A 12,038-nucleotide genomic window follows, 5' to 3' on the forward strand; every position below is an offset into this window, starting at 1 on the left:
GGAGCTGTCTAAGAGCTCAAAAGCATGGGCCACTGGCACCCCAGTTACTGCAATGCCTGGCACTCTATAAACCCCTACAAGCTGTTAGGGAAATTAACGGTAAAGGGTATTCCCAATCTACGCTGCTTCCTAAAGGCCCTGCGAAGCGCTCTCAAATGCAGGCCAAGCTATCAGAATACTGAGCACTTTCACAGAACTTTCTACCCAAGGAGCCCAAAGGGCTTTACAAAGGAGGATCCGTATCATGAGCCCCATTTTGCAGATGGGGAAATTGAGACACGGAGACTTACACACGGTCATATGAGTTGTGTAGCAAAACCAGGAATATACCCCAAGTCTCCTGACTCCCAGTTCTGCACCTTGCCCACTGGGCCGTGCTGCCACTCCACTTCAATTGGACTAAATCTCTCTCTCTCTCCCTCCCTCCCTACCCCCCCCCCCCACTTCAGGAGCCTGCAGCTCAGTGATTTCCTGAAGTCTGCAGTATTCACATTTGCCACTGGACCGATTTAAGGATTTGACACAGCCAGGGGCCCATTCCCCTCCTCTAGCAAGGGGGAAAGGGCATCCATTAGCACTCCACAGCAGCAGGAGCTTATGGAGATGTATGTCTGGCTTGTTGGAAGAACCTTCTCTTTCCACTTGGGAGGTGAGAAAGGGCAGACATGATTGGCTTTCTCTCACTTCTCATAAGCCCTGTGAATCACAAGTAATTGCCTTCTTAGAACTATTCTTCTCTGGGGAGTGATCCTGCAGCCAGTGCCAAAGGAATTGAAAAGCAGGAGGGAGGAATTAAAAAGAATAATTAGCTTAATACATTTCTGGCCCTCAAGGCAAGCACCCAGTCCTGATTCAGGCCCTGTGGCTAAATCAGAAACACCTGGGAAATCTCTCTAGCCAGGAGGGATTGTGCAGAGATGGGAGTTTTTACAAGCCCAGCCCCAGGCAAACCCCAGTGCCCGGCCTAGATGGCAATGTATTTGAGATACAACCCCTGCGGGAGTGTTGCCTACAGCATGTTCAGGCAAACACAAATACACCACCTCCCCAGAAGCAATGGGCCTGATGTTGATATCACTTATAGCAGTTTTCCCCGCTGGTGTCCAAGGAGTTACTCCCTATTTTACAACAGTGGTAGTGAAAGGAGAATCAGGCCCAGTGACTGCATTTTAGCTGCCCAGGGCAGGATAATATATCTGATGTAAAAAAAAGAAAAGAAAGCTGGGAACCCCTAAAGTGCCTTTCTTACTAGTGTTCTGCCTGCATCCCCCACTCCCAGATCCTTTTCTACTAAGCACCAGCAGCCCCTCACAATGAATGGACAACATTGTATTAAGGGGCCCTGTGGTGATGGGGTGTTGTTCTTCATACACAGGGCATGCTCCATCTCCCATCGCTTGGTGTGGCATTAGAGGGGGTGATGTGCTAGTGGAGATGCTGCCCTTCATACTTTGGACATGCTCCATTTCCCAGCCCAGTGCAAAGTCAGCTGATGACATACCATGCTTCAGCACCTGAGCTAACTACATCATCCCACATCCCATTGTGGTCTTAAGGGGCTTGCTGCTGCCCCAAATAACCCAACATGCTCCATCTCATGGTATAGAGAGCTGTGCCCTCAGAGGCAGGCAGCCAGCCTTCATTGCTGGGCACGATCCATTCATCAACACGCCAGCATGGCATCAGGAGGCACGGTGCTGCTGCAGGTGCTCTGCTTTATATCCTGGACAGGCACCATCTCCTACTTCTCCAACTTGGGGCATTATGCTGCCAATAGGTATTTTCCTTTGTAGCGTACATGCAATCATCTCCCGAAAGCTAAACAGGGCTTGAGGTACTGTGAGGCGCCCTCTTCCATCATTTTGAAATAAGTAACAAAACTAAAGTAGAGCATGAAGATGCTATGATTAGGTGGATTGTTGTGGCAGTGTGAGAAAATCAACCTCTGAGGGCCCAGTTCTGCCATCTATACTTGCACTGAGTAGTGCCTTACCAGACAGGAAGTCTCATTGAAATCAGTGGGATGACTCATGGAGTAAGGCACTACTCAGGGTGAGTGAGAGTGGCCGAATCTGGCCTGAATTGATATCTTCCTTATTCCAGGAAAAGCGCCTCCTCCAGGACAGGAGTAGGGACCACTAAGGAAAGCCAAGAACAGAATGAACATGGATCCTGCAATCTCCCTCACCGTGGGGAAAGGTGTCTCTGCCTATGGCAGGCCTAAGGTCCATGGAAGGTCAGTGCTGAGAGGAACCAGACTTGAATGAATATGGGGATAGGCTCTCCCTCTGTCTCAGATCCCTCCAGGGCTGGTTTGGGCTATGCTCGAAAAGCAGTGTTTGGGAGCCCATGGTTAAATGGATTTAGAATTAAGAGATCATGGTCCAGATGCTCAACTGGTATAAATCAATGAAGTTTCATGACTTGAACAGGGCTATGCCAATCTACACAAGCGGAGGACCACCACAAGTATATGCCATGTTTGTTGGTGAAGCTTGTTAGTTATCATCTGTCTTTCCCTTGCCCACTGTGAAACACAGCTAGAGTTGTAAATACAACTCTCCATAAAGACCCAGAGACCCAAGTCCTTTTTGCTGCTCGGTATTTGGGTAGGTCATTAATTGGACCTTTCTGCTTGGGGGCGCAAGAAGCATCTTGTGTGAATTGGAAGAAAGTACTCCCTGCAGCCACTCCTTGGGTGTGAACCTGGTTAGAGTCGACTTTCATTTTCTAAACGGCTCCTGGGAGGAGAGGGAGAAAGGTCCCTCTGCAACTGCTTCTGAAGCTGAAACAATTTGCCCATCACTGCTTAAAAATCATCCTTCAACTGCTGAGCATAATCCAGGCAGAGTGTGTCACTGCCACTTGTTCAGCCTCCTGGTCTGCAGGGCCTGTGCACGAAGCAGCCTCCAGTTGAGCTGCATCCCATGAAAAGGACAGAAACGGTCCTCTTAGAGTGGGGTTTTTTTAATAGCAAATCTGCCGTGTTTTAATTGGCAGCGACACAGTGCGTGTGAGGGGCGACGTTTCTTCTCACTGGCTACGAGGTGGGACCCCAGCATCCCCTGCTGAGAGGAAGATGTGGAGATGCAGCTAGATGTGACTGGGCTGAACTCTGGAGCTAGGCTAGAGCCATGGGCGTAGACAAAAAGGCTGCTGATTTGTGAGAGTCGTCTTCTCTCAGTCTGGTAAGTCTGCCTATCGCAAGAGCATCCATCACCATACTGCTGCTGCTGCTGCTAGTGATACACTGACAATGTGCTTGGCACTGTACAGGACCCAAATAAAGACAGTCCCTGCCCCAAAGAACTGACAGTCCAAAGGCTCTATGTGAAGGCAGAACAGAGCTGTGGAAACGCCTCTGGATAAAAGGTACCCCCCTGCTCTCAGAACTCCCCAGGGCGTGCTTCTCCCCCTGAACAAGGAGAGACCCTGATCTTCTGGGCTGCCTATAGCAGCATGTGCTCACAACATTTCCTGGGGGGCTCTGCAGCCCTCCACTGCCTGCAAGCCCTCTCTAAAGCTAAAGTCAGGTTTGAGTAGCTGGGTCCATTCTGAACTGTGGAATGTGGAGGGGGAAGGGGGGCAGCAGAGCCCAAGGGGTTTAGGTGAGGTGATGTCCTGGCCAGGCAGGAGGAAGCTAGATGAGGCCCGCACATGTTCCTTCCTCTATAGTCCCTGCACAATGTAGGGGCTAGGCCTGGTCTGTGGAGAGGGCACAGTATGGTCACAGAAACTAGGCTAGCACATTCACAGAGAAATGGCCCCCCGTGGCGTGAATGTGGCCCCACCCTTCCCATCCCCCTCTCCCGTAGCCTGAGGAGGAAGCCGCTGTACCTGTTTATTCTTTAGGTCAAGAGAGAGCTCATAATCGGAGGCAGCTGCATGGGAACACGTGGCCGTCCCTTTGCTGCGCTGCACTCTCACTGGGGAACCCGTGTGATGGAGGCTGGGCTTCTGCACCAGAGGGGAGCACCCCGCTGCCTGCTCCTCCTGCCGCTCTGCATGCTGGGCTTTTAGCGTCAGGGTGTCGGACCTGCCTTCCTGGCCACTGTGTCTGCCGGCCTCCTTCGGATCCTCCGTTTCACACCGGGGTTTCTTGCTGGTGGAACCGCAGGAATCGTCACTGTGAACAAAACGCAACGTTTCTCTTTTTTTATTTGGTTTTTGGATTGTCTACCCTCATTAACTGATCTTCATGTCAAATGTCCAGGGAGCCTGGGCCGCAGGGTGGGAGCAGGGAGTGGATCAACACCGTACTTTGACCCAGCAAAAACACTGGCCCCGCCCACCCAGAGAGCCAGTAGGGTGCGCCACACACACCAGCCAAGCCAGAATCATGTGACTCCAGCTGCAGCCTGTCTGCCTTCCCAGATCATGCTGGGATATAACTTCAGGGGCTGAGGAGAGTGTCCTGGGAGAAGGATGCATCGCCTCTTTCCTGGATCTTGTCCTAGCTACAGGCGGTTATCCAACAGACATCACTTTTGTGCCTACCGCTTACTAACTGACTGACTGCTATGTTTGGGGTCACATTTGATTTTGGAGACTGGATCCCAAGGATCCAAGGAACTTGCTTTAACTTCCCTCTGGAGATTTTAAGGGTACAAAGAAATGAAACACAGGTGGCTGAATCTCATGGAGAAGCCATTGGCTTCACGACCAGAGCCATAGACCATAAGGAGGCACCAAGGCGATCTGGCAGCCCTGGGATCCAGAAACACTAAAATAAACCTATAGAACAAAACATTAGCAAGTGACCTCCAGGGCTTCTAAAAAGGAAACCGTCCCATCCTGGCCCACAGAGAAGACTCCTGCACTGATGGTTCCCAATGTCGAGAGGATCACACCCTTCTTCCCTCACAGCTACATCTTCTGGGCAAAGGGATAATGGTATAAAACCAGTGCCCATTAACAGTGCATTCTAAGGCAGCTGAAAGGTGCTGTTGGACAGTATGGGGTCTGTGTGTGTCTGGTCCTCTGGAGATGTTCAGTTGCTAACCTTGCTTGCTAAGTGTTTTCTGAAATCAAACAGAGACTTTCATCCTCAGGGGAACTTTCTGAATTACTGAATCTGATTCTCCTCTTCAGTACTACACCAGTGTCATTCCAATGACCACATGGAGTTACTCGTGATTTACATGAATGTACAGACCAACCTGATCACATTCTGATCTCTGTTGCACTGATGTCAATATGTTGTAACTCCATTGACTGCAATGGAATTATTCTGATTTAATTGAGATCCGAATCTGGTCCGGGAATGCCATTTTCTCAACGCTCATAGATATGCATGTGAAGTATATTCTATTATTTGACTTGATTCTTGAGTACCTCTCGTATTTGAATCCTTATATAGGCCCAGGGTATCTTTAATGTCAGACTTGTTCTATCTTAACTTCTCTTCCCTTCTGGTGTATATTTTAATAATTGTATCAGCATCCATGTACTATCCATTTTCTTTTGATCCAGCAGTGTAGCCTTTTTCACTGTACAGTTCTAGGGATGACCAAGTGACCATAGGTTTAATTTCCCATTTACTTCAATGGGAGCAGGACTGGGTCACTGGGTCACAAAGCTCACTTAGCTGTGCAACTAGGCACCGATTCAGCAGGTCATTTAAGCACTGACCTAAGCGCTTTGCTGAATCAAGGTCACTGAGGTTCAGACTTCCTCTACTGCAGTTCAGAGCCCGGACAGTCGACTAGAACACTGACTTCCCGGAGAGCATAGCAGGCCTCTGGGTGCCAGAAAATATTCATTATGGCCCTGATCCTGCAAACACTAAGCATGTGCTACCCTTTACTACCACAGCAGCCCCACTGATTTCAACACAGCTATCCATGGTAGTAAAGTTAAGCACGTGTGTAAGTGTCTGCAGGATCAGGGCCCATTACTCTATGGGGTTATACTTAATCTGTAGTATGTTGCATAAATTTGGTTTACGGGGCACTTTTCAAATGAGTGGCTCTCGCGGCCTCTGTTTGTCTGGCGGAGTCTGGAATCTGTGTGAGAGAGCAACACGCAGTGCTACCAAGGCGCCATGTTTCGCTGAGCTATTGTTTGTTAGGGGGCTGGTTGAGGGAGTAGGACATTATAAATCTTTTTTTAAAAGTCAAAATTTAATGGAGAGGCGCTTGTTCATATAAATCTAAATAAAAATATTAACTGTGTTACAAACGGGCAGAGTTAAGACCGTGTGTGTGACTTGAACTGACTTGGAATGCTTACCCAAACAACTTGAACATCGTTGGTCTGGTAATGTAACTTACTTGGTGGAATTTCCTAGAGGTGTTTTTTGTTTGTTGGTTGGTTAAAAGACAACGAAGAGGGGCAAACACAGGAAGCATCGCTTTCCAGGCCTTTGCAGCTCTGCGGGCATGCAACTAATTGGCAACAGTGGCTGGACACCAGAACACTCTGTCCTTCACCCATAGGAGGGCCGGAGGAGAGAGTTCTCTCCTGGAGCTGCACACAGGCTACAATGCATCAGGTCTGAGGTTCCCACTTGCCAAGCTTACAAAGGACGTGATCTCAAACTCAATGGAAGGATTCCTGCTGAGCAAGTGAGTGTTGAATCAGACCCAAAATGTTCAGCAGCCCTCTTAAACATCATTGTACTTTCAGTACACTTCTCACTGCATAATTAAGGGCCTACGCCTGCAAAAACTCATGCACATGCTTAACGTGACGTATGTGAGAAATACCATTGATTTCAATGGGTGCTACTTACTATGTGTAAAGTCAAGCACATGCTACGTCTTTGCAGGATCAGGGCCTCACCTAGCCGCACCTGCCCCTGCAATATTGCCTTTAGTGGCGCACTTTCTGAGCTCAGTGAAAACTCCCATACATGATGTAAAGTGCCTGTGCAGCACGAAATTTTCTAAGGGTCGTAACTCGGTCAAATAAAAACCACAGTTCAGTGGAGCACTCAAAGGCATTTCTCAGTGAGAGCTAATTCCATGCTAAATATAAACTTTGCAACCCCCTACTGTGCCTGGCTATCGAGTTGTTCAGAAAATGGTTGCAAACATCCCTTCTACGGTGGGGGGGGGGTCTTTTTCTACATTCCTTTTATGGGGAAAAGGCTGAACTGTTTTTGCTCAGATGTAAAAAACAAACCAAAAAACAGACTCCACCTTCAGGCAAGAGACCAAGGCTGGGGAATTTCAGCTCACTATGTCAGCTTCCGAGGGGTGGGAGCAATAGAAAATGGGGCTGGAATGGCACTTGTGATGCAACCTCACCTGCAGCATTTCAGTCGCAGCTGCTCCTGCTACTATGTTCTTTTCTTTCAGTTTGCTCCCATGCAAGAGTCCCTTGTAAAGTAATTACATGAGGGTGGGGGGCTATTCCCAGTCCTTTCTCGCTGGAAACGGATTAAGTCCCCACATGGGAAACCTAACTTCTTATGATTCAAACAGATATTGAAATCAAAAACAAACTACCACTTTTCTATGTTGTTTCTGATCCTTAGCTCCTATCCTGGAGATCTGACTGGGTGCAAACTGGAGTTTCACCTGGAAAGTGTACGAAACCTGTGAAAAAGAAAAGTGCTTTCCAGAGAGCTTTAGGGTGGCCTCACCTACAGGCACACTATCTCAAGGTGTGATCTTCTATCTTCCTAAACTAAACTGAGCTAGGGCCAGACAGTACTACATGGGAGACCTCTAGACCTGCTGCAGGAAGTGGTGTTCTTATTAGACGATTCAGTTCATGGCCCTGCTCCCAAAGTCAGTATGGAACCAGTGTCTGTGGTGCTACAGGGTACAGAGCTCTTGAATGTGCTGCTTCTTGGATGAGACGAAAATACAATTTTTCTAACTGCTTGTAATCATAAAAAATTCCATGTAGAGGCTAAGTGCGAACCCCAGTGCCCTGGACAAATTCCAACTATGTTAATTACGTTCTGCATCCCTAAATTACCCCTATCATTTCAATTGTCATCTGAATTCTTTACTTGCTGTTTTAAAGTGCTGGGTAAAATTGTTATGTACTATTAATGAAATCTGTATTTCACCCCATGCTATTCTTGCATGATGGGCAGAGGGATTATATGTGGCTTGTACAATACGTTAGGAAAACTTTGTAAAGTGCTTTGGGATCCATTTGGTAGATGCATGATCACTTGCATCCAGATATAAAACTGAGTCAACCAATTCAGCTGTTTCGTTATTTCTGGATGTTCCTATGTGACTTTTATGATCTAAAAACACTAGCTCTGTTGGTTACTACTAATAGAATTTGGTTGTTGTAGAGAAGACACCTGCTTAATGTTTCAGATAGTTCCTGCCTGCTATTATGCTGCTAACCATGTATCCACTCTTGTAGACAGAAGTCAGTTGCTAAAGTTGTCCTAAAATTAAGATTGCTGATGAAGTTGATGGATATAGAAAACAGGACTCTGGTCATTTAGATTAAATACTATTGCTGGTCTAACATGACACACGTCGCGAAGCAGGAACATCAGTGTTCTAGAATTGAATGTGGGTGTCTCCTTGGAGAGGGGAGGATGGTGCTACAACCTCATTTGGATCTACCCCTTTGATGCACTAATAAACTTTCTTGTCAGTGTGCTGCATAAACAAATGAGGTCTCCAAACTTTAGCTTCTGTATGTGGAGAAATACCTGTGCTTTTTTGGGTGTTTCCTTGAAGTTCTTCTGAATTTCTGTGAAGGGGAAAAACAGAGGGAAGACTGGAGGGAGGTGACAGAGGAAAAGGAGGACTGCTCAGGTATTTTTTTTTTTTAAGGCTTCCTTTTCTCTCTTGCTACTAGCAGTCTCTGAATTGCAAAATGATAAATGAAGGTTAGCGACTCCCAAACCCTTCAAATGGAAATGAGTACCAGACACATCACAGGTGGTTCTTGCCTTTCAGGTTTGTATGGAACTGCCACGCCAATGTTCTGGAGTGCACTGTGTTGTCGGTGTGCTGGAACAACCGCCATTTCTCTTTAGTTCTCAGATCATCAAAATGGCACGTTGCCTCGGGGTCCTCTGGCACTCCTCACTGAGACTAGAGGCCCAAATAGCCATTGCTGATAGAAATATCTTCTTCCATTTGCAGCTGGGCATGAGACTGTGCCTAATACTGACAGATTTACTGACATAGACCTGGCCTTGGTGATCCATGTTTTCAAGACCACCAGATATGAGCACTGTGATGCTCTATTACTGGGGAAGGAACAGGCAACCCCTGAAATATATTCAAATGCAGATAATCTACACCAGTAAGTGGGAGCACATCCCCTGGGCACTCCAGATACTACACTGGCTCCTTGTTGAAAACCAGATCCTGTTCAAGGTAATGGTGCTAATCTTCAAAGCTCTCAAAGAACTGATTATGAGGTACATGGTGACCACCACTGCTCCAGGGCCAGGACTTTTCCATGAGACCTACCCAACTCTGGAACAATGCAGCTCTCCACAAGAGTAAGGCTTTTTAGAGTTGGCTTCCTCAACCACCATACCATGGCTACATAACTCACTGCAGGTCAAAGTGCAAGACCCATCTCTTTGCCTTAGCTTTCCTACAATAAATTATAGCAAACAAATGGCTAAGACCAGAGAGAGTGGTAGGGATGGATACACACTACATAGTTGGGTGGGGAGGATGGAGTGCTGGAGAGAAACAATTGGAACTCTCTTCTTTTTGTGGTTTCATGTCACCCCACTAATGACTCCGGATGACTGTTTTGGGTGTGTGACTTACAAACCTTCCTTCAAGGTATTAAAGCTCAGTAACTTAGGTTTATGCTCTGTGCTCAGGCAAAGACTAGTCAAGAGAATAAGGCTGCTTGACTGACCATGCTCCTCCTTGAACCTATCTCACAAAGCTGTTAAGAGGATCCATTAGTTACTGTTTATACAAAGCTTTGAAATACTGTAAGTATTCAGTATTATTATGGTCTGAGGTGTGGGTAAGATTTCAAAGCCTTCGAAGGCTACAGAATCAAAATCCTTAGGGCCATATGCAGAACTATAAAAAATGTTGCTAGCAAGAGCCAGGAGCAGGGAACATGGACTCTATGTCTGCAAGAATCTATCTTCTCTCTCAAGACACATCAGCACTTTCCCCTGCCTCCTCTTTCCTCCCTGAAAACAACTGCTTAGTTGAGCACAGTCCAAAATGCTTTTTCAGTTTCCTCCATCTCAGTCTTCCCTGAGGACATCCCTGGCATATGGTGAATTTGTTGATCAAAACACAGTGAAAAATGGCTCAGGCAGGATTGGCAACATATTATGAGATTTTTTTTTCAGGGTTTGGAGACTCTTGATGTGCTGAGATGGAGTATTGGGTGTCTGAGCTCAGCAGACTTACTGCTAAGGAGTTTGTAAGCTGGGATTCGGGGGTGACTCCGCAGCACACTTCTCCCAGAGCATATTGACAATGATATAGAACAAAGCACCAGCTAGTTACGCAAGGACTTGTCCTCTTGGTGGGTATTTCCCATGCCAACAGATTTTTAGCTTTCTTAGATATTATCCTCCAACAGAGACAAAAATAGAAGCCAAATTCTGATCTCATTTACATCTATATAACCCTCTTCAAGTCAATAGAGTCTGATTCTCTTCTCACACTAGTTTTACACCAGTGGCATCACTCCTGGTTTAGAGCAAGGTAACTGAGATCAGAACCTCTCCTTACTTGTGTTATATGTTTTAACAAAATCTATAGCACATACCTGTAAAATATATTTAACAATACAGCAAATATATTTGAAATTAATTACATTTCACATCCTTTCCAATAGATTGAACTGGACAGCATCACTTAAACATTATCAGAAGGGGTCTTTGTGATATAGCTAGAGAATATCATAACTTTATGTGGTGCCTCTCATCCCGTGGGATCCCTGTTTGCCCAAGTTAGAGCACTCAGGTTCCATAGTTTGGTATTGAAATTGTCTTAAACAGGACACCATGTACTATGCGATTCTGAGGCTGTCGCATAATCCAGCCCATTGCCACGGAATGGTGCTCCAGAATCTAAGCTCTTATTATTTTTAAAGCAAGTTTCTAGTCCTTATGGTTGCAAAGATAATCTTCCAAATGTGAACCTATGCTAATTGCCTGACTGAGCGCCCAGATGCTAAATTAGATACCCTTCCTTATATGCTTCAGTGCTAACACCAGGATCTCCATAGAGTATGTCAGAATCACTTGTCAATCCAAAATACAGCCACCAGTGAGGTGGAACACAGCCGCTGCCACTCTGCTTTGGAAACATTACACAGCAGCTTTTAGTAGAGGCTCCAGACCTAATTCTCTATTGCCCTGCACGAGGTGCAGGGATTTACACCATTTCAAAGTAGGTGTAAAATGCTCCTTGGTCAGAATGGTAATGATTCGCACCCATTTTTCACTAGTGTAAATGACATGAAAGGCAGTGGAGAATCAGGCCTCCAAGCAACAACATTTGTCTATGGATCCAGTTTCATAGCATAGGGTGACCATACGTCCTGTTTTGGCCAAGACAGACCCCTTTTTAAACCCTGTCCCGAATGTCCTGACTCTTTTGGCAAAACTGAGCATGATCAGTTAAATTTAGTCCAGTATCAGTCTGTTGTAGAGTCCACTCACTTGTGCCAGCCTAAGTTCTCTGCATTTCTTCTCTCCCATATGCAGGACACACGCTTTCCTTTTTTCAAAAAGAATGGAATTGCCCATGAAAAATGACATGTAAAAAGTTCACAGCTGAGGCTAGATTTATAAACCCAATGAACAGTTCAAAAGATTTGCAAAACCACCAGCCTTGGAGAGGTGGCTCTCCCCTAGTAAGTAAAGGGATGGTGGGAGTAGGTCACATGTGTATCTGAATGTTAGCATGTGGGAATATGTCACACGTGGGTGGCAATATGTCACATGTGTCATTACTCAGGAATTTTCATTGAGGTTCTTATGTCTGTTCAGTGGTATTTCTGGATCCCAGCTGGATAGTTTCTCTCTCCTCTTTCTTTCTTCCATCAGTGACTCCTACTTCACCCTCCTCTGGAACATGGGGCTCAGCCTATGGAACTGCAGCATCTCTTTC

At 46.3% G+C, this 12,038-nt stretch overlaps 1 protein-coding gene across 1 annotated transcript in view; it reads right to left on the reverse strand.

The window, feature by feature from the left end:
- Positions 1 to 12,038, reverse strand: part of IQSEC3 (IQ motif and Sec7 domain ArfGEF 3) — a 125,462-nt gene that overhangs the window by 39,876 nt on the left and 73,548 nt on the right. The window contains exon 3 of the mRNA XM_084637350.1: positions 3,838 to 4,126. Coding sequence (XP_084493476.1) covers positions 3,838 to 4,126 — 289 coding nt within the window. The remainder of the gene's footprint in view (positions 1 to 3,837; positions 4,127 to 12,038) is intronic.

Source organism: Lepidochelys olivacea, assembly GCF_965140295.1.
Source record: "Lepidochelys olivacea isolate rLepOli2 genome assembly, chromosome: 1".
NCBI classification, from domain to species: domain Eukaryota; kingdom Metazoa; phylum Chordata; order Testudines; family Cheloniidae; genus Lepidochelys; species Lepidochelys olivacea.